Source organism: Malaclemys terrapin, chromosome 1 (assembly GCF_027887155.1).
Source record: "Malaclemys terrapin pileata isolate rMalTer1 chromosome 1, rMalTer1.hap1, whole genome shotgun sequence".
NCBI lineage: Eukaryota > Metazoa > Chordata > Testudines > Emydidae > Malaclemys > Malaclemys terrapin.
In genome coordinates, this window is record NC_071505.1 from 293904214 (window position 1) to 293921490 (window position 17277).

The window sequence follows — 17277 nt, forward strand, 5'->3', positions numbered from 1 at the left end:
CTGAACTGGCATTTTTTTTGGAAGCACAAAATTGAAAATAGAGTCTTTTGAGGTGGGTCTCCCGAAAGGACTAATTTGGACTTGGTGCAGTTTCTAAAATATTGTACATTTAAAAGAAGAAAGAGAGAGAAGAGTGAACAGGACAGTGGGAGGCTGCTGAGAGAAAGGGGTACTGCAAAAAGAGAAAAGGATAGGTAAATTGAATCTTCGGGGGAGTTGAGAAGAGCAAGTGAAAATGGATGAATGGAAAAGAGCATGGGAGGGAAATAGGAATAAGAAGGGTGGGAGATAATGTGGAGAATGTCTCCTGAATCTGGAGATCACTCCTTCCTCTGTACCCCATTTTGGATATTGGACTATGCCCAGGACTCCAGGGTTCAAAATTTGTGCTTCTTGCCTGTGATCCTTCTCAGTCAGTGATGACCATCAATGCTGCATGTACTGCCTTGGGAAAATCTGTGTCGTGGCAAGGTGCAATATCTGCTGTTTGTTCCCCAGTCATACCCAGGAAGGGTGGGAATTTTGTCCAAGGAAACACCTAATGGAAAAGGCCATGAGGCCACAATTGGAACTAGGCTGGGAGCCCCTCTCAGGCACCCCCTCCCACCCACTCACCCCTCCGTTCATCCATGAGCCTGACTCAGCAAGGAGTGCGCCTTCTCTCATGAGACCTTGCTCAGGACTTCAGCAGGGTTTTGTCAGGAGAACAGAGAGCATTCTCATAAGCATGAAACTAAATCTTCCTCCAAATCCACTTTGAAGAAGTTGGATTCAACCCTGCCTAAACCAAGCATGTCTCTAAGCTCAGCCCAAAATAAGTTAGTACATCCTAAATCTGAGCAGCATGACAAGAAAGCCCACAAGTTTAGGGCTTCATTGGCATTGATTCTACAGACCCTGGGCTCCGCCAGTACTGATAAAGACCGATCACTGAGAGCATTGGTTACCCATGGTACAGTCTTTGTCTTCCATGACTGTGTCTCAGACTATCTGTACTGTGGCTCCAGCAGTTCGAATGGGCAGGTCCCCTCTCCCTCTAGGAAGAGCTGAGACCTGTGCTGCTCCTGAGGACATCTTTGCTCTTCCAGATCTGGAGTCTCCTACTCCATCAGGTCCCTCCCTCTCAAGAGAGGTTCTGACTCCACCAGAAGAGCCAACATTTGGGAGGAGTCTGTCTCCCATTCCATCTTTGGGCTGTGACTTTCCTCCAGCGGCACCATCTGTATTGCTGTTGGGCCCAGAATTGGCTTTCTCCTCATCGGTAGATTCTGAACTGCCTGATGAATCATTATTATTGGGGGGAGGGATAGCTCAGTGGTTTGAGCATTGGCCTGCTAAACCCAGGGTTCTGAGTTCAATCCCTGAGGGGGCCACTTAGATATCTGGGGCAAAAACAGTACTTGGTCCTGCTAGTGAGGGCAGGGGGCTGGACTCAATGACCCTTCAGGGTCCCTTCCAGTTCTATGAGATAGGTATATCTCCATCTCCATATTATTATTCCCTCCTCCAAAACACACCTTCCTGATCAGAAGACCTGGAGCAGCTTGGGACCAACATTCGTCTCATCACCTTCTCAGAACCATTGGTACCCCATGCAATGGGGACCTCTGAAATCCCCATTTGATCTATCTTATTGGCCATACTGGGTGCCATGGGACCAATACCATCCTGCAGAATTGGCCAGTGTGCTAGGGAGTTGTCCCTTCTCTCCCTTCAGAGAGAGCAATCAGAACTGCCACCTGAGGAGAAAGAGTATGTGCCAAATCTGTCAGTTCCATTGGAACTGAGAAGATTGCCATCTTCATCTCCAGATGAGGCTGTGTTTCCAATGTCTCCACCCCCACCCCTCATTACTATAAGCAATTCCAAGAACTTCCTCACAGAATTGCAGGGGAGCTTGCAGATTCCTCTTTAGGAGATTCAGGATCCTCAACACAAGCTCCTAGACAGCCTCCAGTCCTCTGGCTTTACTCAAATAGCATTCCCTGTTAATGAAGCCATCCTGGAGCCATCTAGAACAGTCTGGCATCCCCTGGCTACCTATCCCCCAACACCTCCAGTTCAGGATAACCAACTACCAGGCACTGATGGCTAAGTATGAATTCTGTGAATTTTGAATAGTTCGGGACTTTGCTGACAGACTTCCGCAGCAGAACAGAGCTCAATTCCAGGCTCTCATAGAGGAAGGAAAATTGGTTGCCAGAACCGCTCTCTAATCAGTGATAGAGACAGCTGATGCATCTTCCAATGCAAGGGCTACTGCCATTGTAATGTACAGGGAGTTGCGGCTCCAGGCTTTGGGGTTTTCCAGGGAGGTCCAGAACACTGTTGAAGATCCACCCTTTGATCAGACTGTTTAATCAGAAGACAGAGGAGTCCTTACACACTCTAAAAGACTCCAGGGCCACCCTCCGCTCCCTGGGAATATATACACTTGCCCCAAAGAGAAAATTCCACCAGCAGCCATGCAAGCCTAGACTGATGGCACAACAGTTCTACCACCAGAGACCTTACAAGCCATCCTGTAAGAGGCAGAGGGTTCCAAAGACCTGCTTTGCCCCACACCTTTCACAGCAGGTTTCTCAGCCCAGTGCTAACCCTCAGCAAAACATTATTTGTGATGGGAGCTTGGGAGCTGCAGACTACTAAAACCTACACCTCCTGACCCTCACATACTCTTTAGGGGTTGTCTAGCCCTCTTTTTCAACACCTGGAGTTCAATGACAATGGACAAGTGGGTGCGGAATGTCATCCATTCTGGCTATATGATACAGTTTGTCCCTACCCCATCCAAAACCCCTGCTCTGCCCTCTTTTGGGGGCCACTCTCACCAGAAGATTCTCAAACAAGAAGTGGAATCCCTCTTACAGTGAGAAGTGATAGAGCAGGTTCCTCATTAGTACCAAGGAAGTGGTTTTTACTTGACATACTTCCTAGCATCCGAAAAGAAGGGTGGTTGGAGACTTATTCTCGACCTCTGTCATCTTTATTTTCAAATTCAAGTTTGGCATGGTCACATTGGCATCTATAATTCCGTCCCTGGAAAAGGACATGCGGTTTACACCTCCCAACATGAAGGACACCTATAGTCATGTGGACATGACCCTCTCACATGGTGACTCTCTATTTCTTCCATGATCAGACCCCTTGAACTATGCCTTCCCTCCACTACTACTCCTGCCTTGGGCTTTACACAAGATTCAGCAGGACAGGAGTCATCCTCATTGCCCTCAAGTGGCCCAGAAAGTTTTGATTCCCAGACCATCTATACATGCCATCTCAGGCACCAATCATTATTCCAACATTTCCTGATCTCCTGACCCAGGGGAATGGCAAGATCAAATGTCCCAACCCCCATCTGCTTCATCTCAGGGCTCGTTTTTTGGAAGGGCATCATCCTTAGAGCTCTCGTGTTTTGAAGCTGTACAGAACATCTTTTCTAATATTAGGAAGGATTCCACTAGAAAATGTTACCTACTTAAATGGAAGCGTTTTTGTTTTTTTTTTTAATCTGTGGGCATCAGATGTGTACCCCTGAAAGCTGCAGCTAATCTTCTTATTCTGGACTTTATTTTTTTCCTTAAAGACATCAGGTTTGTCCATCAGCTCCTTACAGTCCACTTGGCAACAGTCAGTGCATACCATCCACCTTCGCAGGGCCACTCCGTCTTCCTGCACCCATTGACTAGCAGATTCTGGAAAGGCCTAATCAGAATCTTTCTGCCCATAAAAAGGCCCACCCCTCAATGGAACTTGAATCTTGTTCTCTCCATATTAACTAAGCTCCCTTTGAATCATTAACTTGTAGCTCAGTGTCTCTCCTGTCCTTGACAGTCCCACACCTCGTAGCTGTCACCTCAGCCAGAACGATTGGTGAGCTTGGAGCACTGATGGTGGATTCTCCTTACAGAATCACAGAATATCAGGGTTGGAAGGGACCTCAGGAGGTCATCTAGTCCAACCTCCCTGCTCAAAGCAGGACCAATCCCCAGACAGATTTTTGCCCCCGATCCCTAAATGGCCCCTTCAAGGATTGAACTCACAATCCTGGGTTTAGCAGGCCAGTGCTCAAACCACTGAGCTATCCCTCCCCCCTGCTATATTCCATAAGGACAAATTTTCATTATGTTTATACCCTAAATTCACTCCAAAGTATTTTCAGCGTTTCACCTGAACCAGTCAGTTCACTTAGCTGTGTTCTTCCCAAACCCACCCTTACCCTCAGAAGAAAGGGGTATCCATGTCCTCGATGTTTGGTGAACTTTAGCCTTTTACCTGCAGAGAACAAAACCAATCAGAGAGTCTCCCAGACTATTTCTCGACAGACACTGGGCCTTGGTACAGGTCTCCTCCACTGATGCATCTTTTAGAATGGTGGGCTTTTGTCATCTACAACCTTGCACCCTCCTCTTATTTGGGTACTGCTGGTCAATCACCTAGCACTCGAAGAAGAGAAAGCTACCTACCTTATAATAACTAGAGGTTCTTCAAGATATGTGTGGTCCCAGACTGTACTACACTATGCTCCCTCCTTTCCCTCTGCTTCGGATCTTTTTATTCTCAGTAGAGAAAGAACTGGAGAGGCGGTCGATCTGCCCCGCCCTTTATCTCCTTGGTTGGAGGCACAAAGTGAGCCAGGGCACGTATGCAGTCCTACAGACTCTGCTTTCAAAATTCTCCAGCTCCTGATTCATGGAGGACATACATATCCACAGTGCAATACAGATAGGGGTCACACATCTCAAGAAACTTCCAGTTACTATGAAGTAAGTAAGTTTCTCCTGTGATGTGTAGTTGTCCCAGGTAAAGAGAGAAAGTGTGTGAGGTAATATCTTTTATTGGACCAACTTCTTTCTGTTGGTGAGAGAGACAAGCTTTCAAGCCACAGTACCTTTCCCAGACTTGAAGAGCCCTGTGTGGCTTGAAAGCTTCTCTCACCAACAGAAATTGGGCCAGTAAAAGATATGACCTTACCCACCTTGTCTTTCTCATAGGAAGGCAGAAGCTTTCAAAATGGCTGCATCAGGCACTAAAATTGTTTGAAATTAATGCTACAGTAGCCTTAGATTTTTAAGATGAAAATTAGACTCTTCATCTTCTGCAGCTTTGATCCTAGAAAGTCTGTCCACTTCCATTGCTAACTGAATAAAAATAAAAGTACAAATGAAGGAAATGAGATACAGTATTTCACCTGTGATAGAGCTATGATGACTTTGTATAATTACAAAGTTGCTTTGGATAGTTCCTATTTGGCCCTATGCTGTCAGGAAACACCTGGGAAAATCAGTTATATAGTTTAAAAAAAACAACCACCCTGAATAGCCTGTGAAGGGAATGATTGCAAGTGAGCAAGGCTGCATTTACCTTTTAACACTCTTTCTAAATTGTTTGCATAACTCCACTGATCAAAAAACCCTGCCCAAACTTTAATTCTTAGAATTTGTGATCATGCCAATAGAAGATGCCACTGTACTGCACTATTTTCAGCTGATAGTTTCTAAATTAATAGGACTTGAATAGGTCCAAAATAATCTCTCTGGATATGCTGCAAAAGCCATCTGCTTGACAGAATTTGTGGAAGTGTTGAAGAATGTCTTTGCAAAAGTGGAAAGGGACATTACTGCTGCTCTGATTTAATGACTGTCTGAATTTATTTATTTCCTATATATGATTATTTTAAGCTGCTAGATGGTCATCATTATGTGATTATAATTGTAATTATTAGGGTGCCTAGAGCTTTTTGTACAGTGACCTTTTTTTGTTTTAAATCTAAATAAATAAATGTTTGCGTATATGTATGTATAATTGACAAATAGAAGCATTTGTGCAATACTAAGTTACTTCACTGTTGAACTTTATCACACATGGCAAAGGTTTTTCAGATTCCTGAATATATATGTTTGTGTGCACAGCATGATATCATTTTACTAAAAGCACTGAATTGTGAATGTAGAATTCATGAGTCAGAAGTATAGGATACATCGCTTTCCTCCTATAAACTACTATTTAATCTTCTACATATTTGAATGCTAATAAAATAATTAACAACAATTGAGATTTCAGTCTTGGTTTAATTTTTAAATTAATGTTTTTCTTGTTTCTTCTCAGCCCTCTGATGAAGATACTGTCAGCCTTAATGTACCAATGTCAAATATTATGGAAGAAGATCAGATTATAAAGGAAGATTCAGGTCACCACATCAACCTAGTCCAAGGTCTGAACGTAAAGAAGAGACAGTTAACAATAACAGGAATTCTGCCCACTATTCTATATGTAATGCTGGATGAGTGCAATTCACAAAAAACTTCCCAACCCAGGTTTCTACTAACAACATGCTTAAAACCTACTCCTTCAGTTTACCACTATTTTTCCTGGAAAATTTATGAAGCATGTTTAGTTTTGTACTTCTGAGAATAATCACTTAGGCCTGAAACTACAGAGGCACCTAGGCACTTAAGCCCCAGACTTAGATGCCTGCTATCTCACTCGAGGTGCCTGGATGTCTATCTCCTGCCTAAACCTCAGAGTGATCCATGAACCAGAGGAAGTTAAGCGTTTGTCTACCTACCTCGCATGCATATCCTGGTCCTGTAGGCATGCTCCGAGGCTGCCTATTGGATCGAGTACCATTCAAAATCTGGGCACCGGAGGAGGAGGACATGGAAGGTGGAGGTGGCGGTGCACCTTAAAATTTTTAGCCTAATGGTTAGAGCACTCATCTGGGATATGGGGCAACCAGGTTCAGTTCAGTTCCCTCCTCAGGCAGAGGTGGGGAAAAAGGAATTAAGCACGGGTCTCCCACACCTCTCAGGAGAGTGCTATAACCACTGAGCTGTGGCATACAGTAACTCCCCATTTAACGTACTCTTGCTTAACGTTGTTTCAATCTTACGTTCCTGCTCAATTACAGAACATCCTCCATTTAAAGTTGTGCAATGCTTTGCTATAATGTCGTTTGGCTTCCTGCTTTGTCCACAGCTGGCAGCCCCCCATCAGCTCCCCATGCCATCCTCCACACAGCGCCTCCTGCCTGCCAGCAGACCCCGCGGATCAGTGCCTTTCCCCTCATCCCCCCGCCTTCTGCCCGCAGCAGTCAGCTGGCTTGTGGCATTCAGGGGGGAGTGGGGAGGAACGAGGACTCAGCACAGGCTCCCCCCTCCCTCAGGGGAGAGGGGGGACCCTGCGCGCCAAGTCCTTGCTCCTCCTCCCTCCCTCCTGCTCCCTGAACATCGCAAGCCAGCTGACTGCCACGGGGAGGAACGATGACATGGCGCTCCTCCCTTCCCTGCCCGTGGCAATCAGCTGGCTTGTGGTGTTCGGGAGATGGAGGGCGGGGAAGCCTGTGTGCCATGTCCTTGCTCCTCCCCCGTCTCTCCTGAATGCTGTAAGCCAGCTGATTGCCGCGGGCAGGAGGGAGGGGGAGGGAAGAAGAGGCATGTTAAGGGTGGAGGTTTGGGGGAAGGGGTGGCGTGGCCGGGCCGAGGGTTGAGCCCCTTGCCCCTGGTGCTTGCAGAGTAGGGGAAGTTGCCGCTGCTGCAGCGCAACGTGCTTCTCTTAGCCTACAGCACCTTCAGCCTCCTTGCCTGCCTCGCTGTCTCCAGTGCCAGTGGGCTGTGCCTGTGTGGTGTAAGGCGGGGGTACCTCCCAACTATAGTACTGTACTGTATGGCCGAAAAAAATTCCCTGGAACCTAACCCCCCCATTTACATTCATTCTTACGGGGAAATTGGATTCGCTGAACATCGTTTCACTTAAAGTCGCATTTTTCAGGAACATAATTACAACGTTAAGTGAGGAGTTACTGTATTCTGATGTGGGGCTCCCTCAGTTTCTCCTATTGAAGGTTTCTACTGTGTATACTTAGTCATTGGGCCAGTGAGAGAAAGTGACTCTGTAGCCTGATGGTTAGAGCAACCACCTGGGAAGTGGGAGTACAAGAAATAGATGAGGTATCTGCTTCCTAGACTGACCTAAAATGTACTCTAGTCTGTGTATCTTAATTTTCGTATTGTTAGTGACATTTGTTGCATTTACAATTGATTGATTGTTTTTCATGAGTCATATTCTTCTCTCTCTCACTGGTGTAATTTAGGAGTAACTCCATTGACATGAGTAGAATTGTTCCTGAATTTTACTTGTGAGAGATCAGAATCCGGTCATGTGTCACAACATAAAATAAATTCACATTAAAAGTAAAACGTCTACACTTTATTAATAGTGGTCCAGTGTAGTCCAAAGTCTTATTCTCTGTTTTTATCATTCTTGTACCTTTTGGGTTTCATTTTTGGCTGTGCTGCTGTGCCCTACTAAATTTAAAAGGTTCCTTAGGTGACTCTGATTTAAATGCAAAGTTGAAAAAGCTGACTCCGAAATAATTTTTATATCTTTTTGGGTCTTTTGGTCTCATTTCTCATTAGTAGAATTTCATCAGGGACCTTCTCTTATGATTCACAATGATAAGTCAAGAGAAGCAGGAAACCAGTTTGCTGAAGGATCACATCCCCTCACGACTGAATTTATGAGCTACATCAAGGCAAGTTTGTGATCGATTTTAAATTTAAAAAATCTCATGACTACCTTCCTAGCAAGCAGAAATGATAAACTGTTGGCACTTTGCTATTAATAAGAGAAGTGTAATTGATATTCATCCTCATCAGTTCAGTGCCATAGAGTGCAAACATGAGCAGGCAGATTAATTATAACAGTAATTTTAAAGCTGTAAGGTCAGGTTACCCATAAGTCTTATTCTAACCTAACCCTCACCCTAATCCTTGAAATCTGTCCTTTGTTTTGGTTTTGTTTGTTTTGTCATTTTTAATGAGCAGATGTGTTCACCAGTAAAAGTTTACATTTTTCTTCATGTTCTGGTCTCTATGCATATTGCACATGTGGTACACATTTGCTTCATGTGCCTGAGACTGGAGAATTGGCTAGTAGTGCCTGTTGGTCCATGCCAGCACCCTGGCATTCCTCATGTCCAGTACTGAGGTTATAAGGGGAGGCGTGGACTGCCTGCCTCTCTTGTTCCTTCTTACCGCCACATGATCTGAGTTGAATCCTCTGTGTCCGAAGCATCTTTATCGTCTTTTTATCTGTAAATGTGTTGTAAATTCTTAGAGTTTACAGTTTTTGGTATTTTTCTAGTAGCTTTTCATAGTTAGTATAAAGAGGACTATGCCCAAAGTTCTGGGGTTTAAGAACTTGGTATCCTGCCTCCATTTCCTTTTGGTCGGTCCATCACTGCTGCCTTCACTGCCTAGGGGAGGCTCACATCTCCACCAAGTGTAGCATCTGCAACTCCTTTCTTCCCTGAATCTGAGAGGGAGGAGAGCTTCAACTGAGAATGTACCTCATGGAGAAAACCATGAGGCCCCAGTGGGATTCAGGCTGGGAGGATCCCTCTGTAATTGGCCTCAGTCTGCGAGCAACATCCTTCTGAGCATGAGCTCTGGAGCAGAGGACAGATCTAGTAAGCCCAAGGACACATTGTCTTGGGTCTCTCATGAGAGTAACGGACACAAGACCAGATCTCTTTCCAGATCCCCTCACAAAAGGAGGGATCCTTCCATGACTACTTCCAAATCAGGTGTGTCTTAGACTTAGGCCAGCCTAAACCTCCGGACCATAAGGGTAAGGCACGCAGAATCAGGGATACATCGGTACTGACTCCATACCAATTAGCAAGCTGAGAGAATTGGCATCTGCCGGCACCAACCATCAGCTCCAGACAAGGAGAATCTTCTTAGATGGTAGTGGCCCACCCCCATAAGGATCCACCAACCCTAAGCACATGGATACGCCAAATCTGTCTGTACCAACTACCAGGACATCTCACATTCCCAATCGGACTGAGATTTATACCTCCCCAGAGGATATCTTATCCTCATTCTTCTCTTCTCTCGGGTCTAGCCCGTGTAAGGGATATTTCGACGCCAGAGGAGGAACCTACTTCGAGGAGAAGAAGCTATTCCTCTACTCCATCCATTCATTGAGTCTCCCTTTACTGTTACCAATGGCATTGCCAGTGGAGACATATCCAACCTTTTCATTGGCTCGTCTTGGATGTCTGATTCAGTCTTTACCTCCATGTGGGGAGGTTAACCCAGACAGAGCCGCTATACTGTCTTGGACCCATCTTCCACCCAGACATGATTACCAGCAGTCCCTTGAGTACTCTATACATTGGAGTCCCCCTCAACCAGCATTTGGGGCCCTACTGGGGCCCCTGGGATCCCTAAGCATGGCACCTTGGATCCATGCACGAGTCTGACTGACCCTCTTCCCCTAGACAACAGCAACCAGCTCTGCCAGAGCATGCGGAAGAGAAAGATGTTGAGCAGGATCCACTGATACTGGCAGTATCAACAAGCATAGGCTATTGTGCCATCCTCACCATCCCTGCCTGATGACCACAGGCAATGCCAATAACTTTTGCAGAGGGTGGCGACTGAACTTCATATCCCACTTGAGGAGACCCATGATACACAGCATAAGCTCGTGGACATCCTGCAGTAAACACGTTCCTCATGGAGCCAGCCAGGGTGGTATGGCACACAGATGCATCTTGCAGCCATATCCCTAAAACAGCTGAGATATTTTGTAGCGGTGAAAGAGGCAGAATTTTTGTTCACCCACCTTAATCCCCAACTCCTTAGTAGTTCAAGCAGCAACACGCTAAGACTACCCAGGCAGAGGAGGATACTGAACACCTCGACCTTCTAGGGAGGAAGTTATTCTCATCTACCAGCCTCCAGTTTAGAATTGCTAAGTGTAATTTTACAAACTACTCCAAATTTCTGTAATTTAAAGGCACACTCCAATTCTAAGCCCTTATTGATGAGGGTAAACTGGTAGGAAGGACCTCACTTCAAGACACAGTTGATACCATACCTAGAGCCATAAGAATGGCACTATTTATGCGGCACAAATTGTGGCTTCCGTCTTTGGGGCTCCCCATTGAGGTTCAGAATACTACTGAGGATCTTCCCTTTGATGGTTCTTACCTCTTTAACAAGAAGACGGATGAGTCTTTACACTCATTAAAAGGTTCCAAGACTACCCTCAACTCCCTGTGCATGTATACTCTTTCCCCGAAGAGTAGACATCATAAACGGGTGTACAAATCAAGGCTTGTTCCACAGCCTTTCTACCAACAGATCTCATATGAACCACCATGCAAATGCCAGAAGGTGCGAAGACCAAGGTATCCAACCCCATCCACTTTGACTGAGCCACCCAACCCCATCTGCCAACTAAAGGTTACTTTTGAAGGGATGCTTGAGAACTGAGAACCATCATTGATGCCATCCCCAACTACTCTCCAAAGCTTTGGTGGCATACTTCCTCCACAACTGGAGGGCTATAAGAACAGACAAGGGGGTTCTAGATGTCATCCACTTTGGCTACATCATCGAGTAGAGAGACGTCTCTCTTGTCCCCACCACAGCCCCAGAGCTGGGGCCGGGGAAGAGGTATCTCTCCCATCCCCGCCACAGCCCTGGAGCTGGGGCTGGGGGAAAGGCGTTTCTCCCGGCCCCACTGCAGCCCCGCAGCTGGGGGAAAGGCATCTCTCCCATCCCCACCGCAACCCCGCAGCTGAGGGAGAGGCGTCTCTCCCTGCCGCAGCCCTGGGGATGGGGGAAAGGCGTCTGTTCCCCCACCCCCCATAACTCTGCATGCCCCAAGCTCTCCCAAAGCTCTATCACTGTCCCCTACCTCACCACACTGCCCCCACCCACCCTACACATCCTCCACACCCACATGTGTGTGTGGCTGGTGCGCAGCCCTTGATGGTCTGCTGTGCGCACCTTACAGGGAACACAGATGAGAGCTTCACTATTCGGTCCTAAACGAAATCATCTCTGAATGGGGCATGCCATCCTGGGACTTGCTCACCTCCCAAATGAACAAGAACATCTTCTACTATCCTGGACAGACCACCTGAAGTATGCCTTTCCTCCCATTCCACTGGTCCCGCATGTTCTGTGGAAAATGTGCCATGACAAAATGTGCATCATTCTCATTGCATCCAACTGGCCCAGGCAGTTTTGGTTTCTGGACTTCCTGCAAATATCAGCCCGTCCTCCTCAGCATCCGCCCCCTCCCAGATCTGCTAACTCAGGAGAATGGTAGAATCAGACATCCCAACCCAAACCCTCTTCACCTCGTAGCCTGGTATTTGGATGGGCAGCAGACTTGGAGTCTTGGCGTGTACACATTTAAAGGGTGTTCAAACTGTTCGTAACCAAGACAGAGAAGACTCCATGCGAAAATGCTGTTTAGCTAAATGAAGGCATTTCTGTACCTGGATGCAACAAAACTAGTTAGCTCCAGAGGCGACAAGTATCTAGGCTACCTCACTCTCAGATATCAGGCCTTTCTTTTAGCTTGCTGTAGGTACACCTAGCAGCAATCAGTGCCCTCCACCTTTGGATAAAGGGCTATTCTATTTTTACTTACCCGATAGCAGCCAGATTCCTGAAGGGTCTCACTAAGACTTTCCCACTAGTAGTAAAGCCAGCACCGCAATTAGGCCTCAGTCTTTTTCTCTCAATACTTACCAGACCACCCTTTAAATCATTGGCTACATGCTCAGTGTTCCACCTGTCAATGAAGGTCACCACCTTCATCGCTGTCACTTCAGTCAGGAGCGTGAGTGAACTGGCGGCACTCATGGCCGACCCTCCATATTCCATAAGGAAAAAGTTTCCCTTCGCATCCATCCAAAATTCACCCCAAAGGTAGTCTCCTACTTTCACATAAATTAAGCAATTCACTTACTGGCATTCCTTCCAAAACCTCATGCTTCCAGTGAAGAGAGGAGACTTCATTCCCTCAATGTCAGATCACCTTTAGCTTTTTATCTGCAAAGAACTAAACCTATTAGGAAAACGCTCTTATTTGTCCCTATGGTAGAGTGATCATGGGGACAAGTGTGATCTCCTCATAGGCTGTCTAAGTGGATCTCTGGCTGCATCTTCTTTGCAATCAGTTAGCACAGCTCTCTGGGCATTTGTAGGGTGACTACGTGGAGTTCTGTCCACACCTACTTGAAGGATTATGCTTTAGTCGAAGACTCCTCTTCAAATGAAGTCTTTAGGAAAGTGGTATAACAGATCTATAGACCACCAGCACCCTCTCACCGCCTCCTCTTTCCACGGTCACCCGCCGGTGGAATACACATAGGGACCAGCACTTGAAGAAGAAATGGAGGTTAGTTACCGGTAAATGGAGGTTTGTGAGATGTGTGCTCCCTATCTGTATTCCACTACCTACCCTCCTTCCCCTCCACTTTGGGTCATATCTGGGTTCTCGGTAGAGAAGGAACTGGAGAGGCAGTCGGTCCAGAGTTTCCCTTATACCGTTGGTGCTGAGCACCAGAAACCCAGGGCACAGGCATGGACCAACAGATATTATTTCAAATTCTCCAGTCTCAGGCACATGGAGGGCACACGCACCACGCGTGAAATACAGATAGGGACCATGCATCTTGAAGAACCTCCAATTACAGGTAAGTAATTTCCATTTATATTTTTAATTAGGCATTTTTTTCATTCATGCACAGGCTACAGTGATATCCAGGTGTCTAAAGTTATGAAAAGATGATGGGTTATAAATGTGCATTTAGTTTGTAAAGATCTTGGTAAAAACGTCAAGATCTCTAAAGACAAAGGATATCATCTGCTGTTTGGTAAGCTGAGTAAGGATGTATTTCTCTTGAAAAATACAGTAAATAAGGTTCAGTGACTACCTTTCTCAAAGGAGTCTGTTTGTAGCACTAGTAGCAATAAGGTGTGTGTGGTGCGGGGGAGTTAGCGCTATGGATAAGTTTAATGAATTATGTAGAAAGCGATGGGTTTTTCCTCAACAGAAACTTTGGAATTGTATTGATCAGTATTTCTCTTATATACTGTAGTGATCTACATCATTACTAGTGAAAACTAAGGTGGCTTTACAGTGCATGTGAGAATGCACATTGTCAGCCATTGTTTCTGCTTTGCCCCTTCACTGCCTTCATGGGTAGTTGGTTAATCTTTGTGTAAATATTACTCTTGTATTGCTGGAATGGTTAGCGAACACTTTGGCTGTCGGCTGTGTCGTGTCCAGCTGTGTAAATCGCATCTGCCAAGGGAATGCTGTAGCTTACACTTCGGACTGTTTTCAGAATTGGTCTGTGACTTCTCTTAGGTTGCTCCGTTGTACCTCTCTGTAGTTTTCTGAATTGCGTGTTCTCCATTTCCATTATCCTCTGCCCCCTTTCTTATTGTGGAATTGGATCTTTTGCACCATTCCTGAATAATATCTCTCTGAGAAAGTTGCAGTAAAATCCTTATAAACGATCCATAAATCATTCATGAATACAGCCACTTTGTAATTCATGAATTTCAGCTGGTTCATTATGTAATGTAACATAACACGATTTTTGGACCAATTTCATCACATATCCCATAATAGTAGGATTTATATGAAACTTTTTATGCCAAGGTTTGAACAATGTTTATTTTCATATGAGAATTTATTTGCTGGCCAGCTTTGCCAGATTTTTTTTTTAAGGACAAAACGATCTGAAGAGGTCCTGTGTACTTGCTATCAAATTCCTTTCTGAGAGAGAAGTGCTAGATAGCCACGGTGGAGAGAACGGATGTGGTTTCCCGACCTCTTGGAAGTGGAGGGAAAGGAACTTCTAGGTGTGCAAAAGGACTTGACTTTTTGTAATCCTTCACCCTATTTCCTCTAGCAGCACCACTTTTGCAGGTGTCATTCTACCAATGGCAGGGCCTCCCTAGTAGTTTTGCTGTAGCAGCCATAGAGGGCATATACATTAAGAACAGTGTAAAACAAAAAAATCCCTGAACACTCTCAGCCCTCAGTGGCCTCTGCAAAAGAAAATGTAAACTGCTTAATTTAAAAATGTTTTTGTAAAATAGCTCATTTCAAATATAGTTACTTGTATCAGATACCTACACTTACAGGGTGAGTGAAGCTATCTCAAGAGTGCAGTTATCCAATACATCCATGTTGCTTGTTGTTATTGCTTACTGGATAGATAAACACATTCTACAGTATCGTTAAATGTGGCAAGTGTTTATTGCTGGGATAGTCTCTGATGACTATTAGGAAGAGTTTTTAATGGATGTTGGCTAAGTGGGATGTAATATGTCAGCTCTTGGAAAAAGGGTGGGGATTAAAAAAAGAGGGTCATTGAAACTAAAAATTTTATTTTGTTTTGGTTTGCATTTTTCATTTAAAAATCCTGCAATTTTTTAGAAGAAATGACTTTCTTTTCATTTTGTTCAAAAATGTTCATGCAAAATTTTTTTTCATCCACCCAGCTCTAATATATACCTATATAATGCTTTACATCTTCAAAGCACTTTACAAACATTACCTATTTAATTTTCACATCTCTTTTGTGAGGTAGGTAAGTAATGTTATCCCTGCCTGACATATGGAAATGTAGGCATAGAAAGATTAAGGGAGACAGTTTTCTCTTGAGAATCAACATGGTGGTGTAGAAGGAAATGGAAGACTTCTATCTACTCTCTCCTCCCCCAAACTAGATTTTCCATCAGAAGCTGCCATTAAATGCCTGTTGTGCATTAACACTTTCTCCCCTCTAAGGTGTGCTATAGAACTATTGGCTAGTCCCTCAACAATGCCCTCAGCCTGGCTATAATCTAGCATTTTCGGCACCTCATTGTAGAGTGTGTTGCAGAGCTTAGTTCAGGGATGCAGAGGTGCTGTTAAAGAATTTCAGAGTGGGAAAAATATTGCCTCAGATGTGGATTTTTATACCCTCTTGATGCTAATGACAGGTGAGATTAGCAAAAGTGCTTGAGCTAACAGTCCACAGGTTTTATGAGAGGGAGGGTTGAGGCAAGGCATTTTTCTTGTTGATCTGCAAGAGTGCGAATTTGTTGGGCTCTTTAGTTCACACTACAGATCTCATATATCTTTTTCCCAAGATGTATTTTGGGAAGGTAGGAGACTTTAAGGCTGATATAAATTATTGAAGCATATCCACACGAGAGTTTGAACTAGTTTAACTAAATTGATTTAAAACATAACTTGCTAAAATGGTTCAACTTGCAATACAGACAAGACCTTCGTTTTAGTGGGTTTGGGAGGATTTTATATGAGATTGGTCCTAATTTGTGTACTTTATTATTGAATTTGTGTACATAAGCCCAAAGCTTTAGATGGTCATCTTTTAAAACAAATTAACATAAATAAGGGTTAATGCAGATTTGGGACACATATGGTGGGGGGCATAATTATTTTTCATTGTATAAAATATCTGCATATTCTGTTGGAGAGATCAAATGCTTCATTATTTACTTAATGAAAAATAACAGATGAAAAGAATGGCTTTATTTGTGGTATTGGGGACTGACTTTGGGAATAAAGCCATATTTTGTGATGAAGAATGTTAGAGATGCCAGTGCACAATTCAGTGATACATCTGGCAGAATCAGACGGCATTTATTGGTACAGGGTTCCTGAGATGGATGTGCCAAACACATGGCATTGAAAATAGTTAGTCCTTTTGTCTGTTATTCATTCCCTGCCAGTGCAAGTGCACATCCATTCAGACAGCTTCCGTCCTTACTGGCAGCTGAATTGTTTCAGTGTTTCTGCATGTTGGAGATGAAAATGAAAGCAAATGTATAAAGTTCCAAATGGAAATATAAGTATCGGATGCACCTTTACGAATATTAACCAGCAGTTCATAATTATGGATGCACCTGGTAGCAACTCCACAGTTGGAGATCTGTTATAAAATGGGGTTTGCATGAGGCACAAATTCTTGTTTTTCCCCCTAAAACTAGGTGACAAAATTGGTGTGCAGTTTCCCACAATTAGTTTTTAAGATGTGAATTTTCTGTGAGGTTTATGTTTTGTTTCTTTTAATAATTTCTAACAGGAAGCCTTTGAATTAGGGCTCTGGCTAAAATGAATCATTGGCAGATCTACTTTCATCATTAACTGATATTGCTTTAAAGCAGCGGTTCCCAAACTTGTTCTGCCGCTTGTGCGGGGAAAGCCCCTGGCAGGGCGGGCCGGTTTGTTTACCTGCTGTGTCCGCAGGTTCGGACGATGGCGGCTCCCAGGAGCCGCGGTTTGCTGCTCCAGGCCAATGGGAGCTGCTGGAAGCAGCGGCCAGTACGTCCCTCGGCCCGCACCGCTTTCAGCAGCTCCATTTGGCCTGGGAGCCGCGATCAGCCAAATCTGCAGATGCAGCAGGTAAACAAACTAGCCCGGCCCACTAAGGGCTTT

General features: G+C 44.7%; 1 protein-coding gene across 7 annotated transcripts in view; it reads left to right on the forward strand.

The window, feature by feature from the left end:
- LRCH1 (leucine rich repeats and calponin homology domain containing 1) overlaps positions 1 to 17277 on the forward strand; it is a 249071-nt gene that overhangs the window by 154777 nt on the left and 77017 nt on the right. For 5 of the 7 annotated variants that reach the window (XR_008443307.1, XR_008443310.1, XR_008443309.1 and 2 more), the window contains exons 8-9: positions 6109 to 6214; positions 8418 to 8533. Coding sequence is in view for 3 of the 7 variants with exons in the window: in XM_054014568.1 (XP_053870543.1) it covers positions 6109 to 6214; positions 8418 to 8533 (222 nt within the window). In the remaining 4 variants the exon portion in view is untranslated. The remainder of the gene's footprint in view (positions 1 to 6108; positions 6215 to 8417; positions 8534 to 17277) is intronic. The other 2 variants (XR_008443308.1, XM_054014580.1) reach the window with 1 other exon arrangement.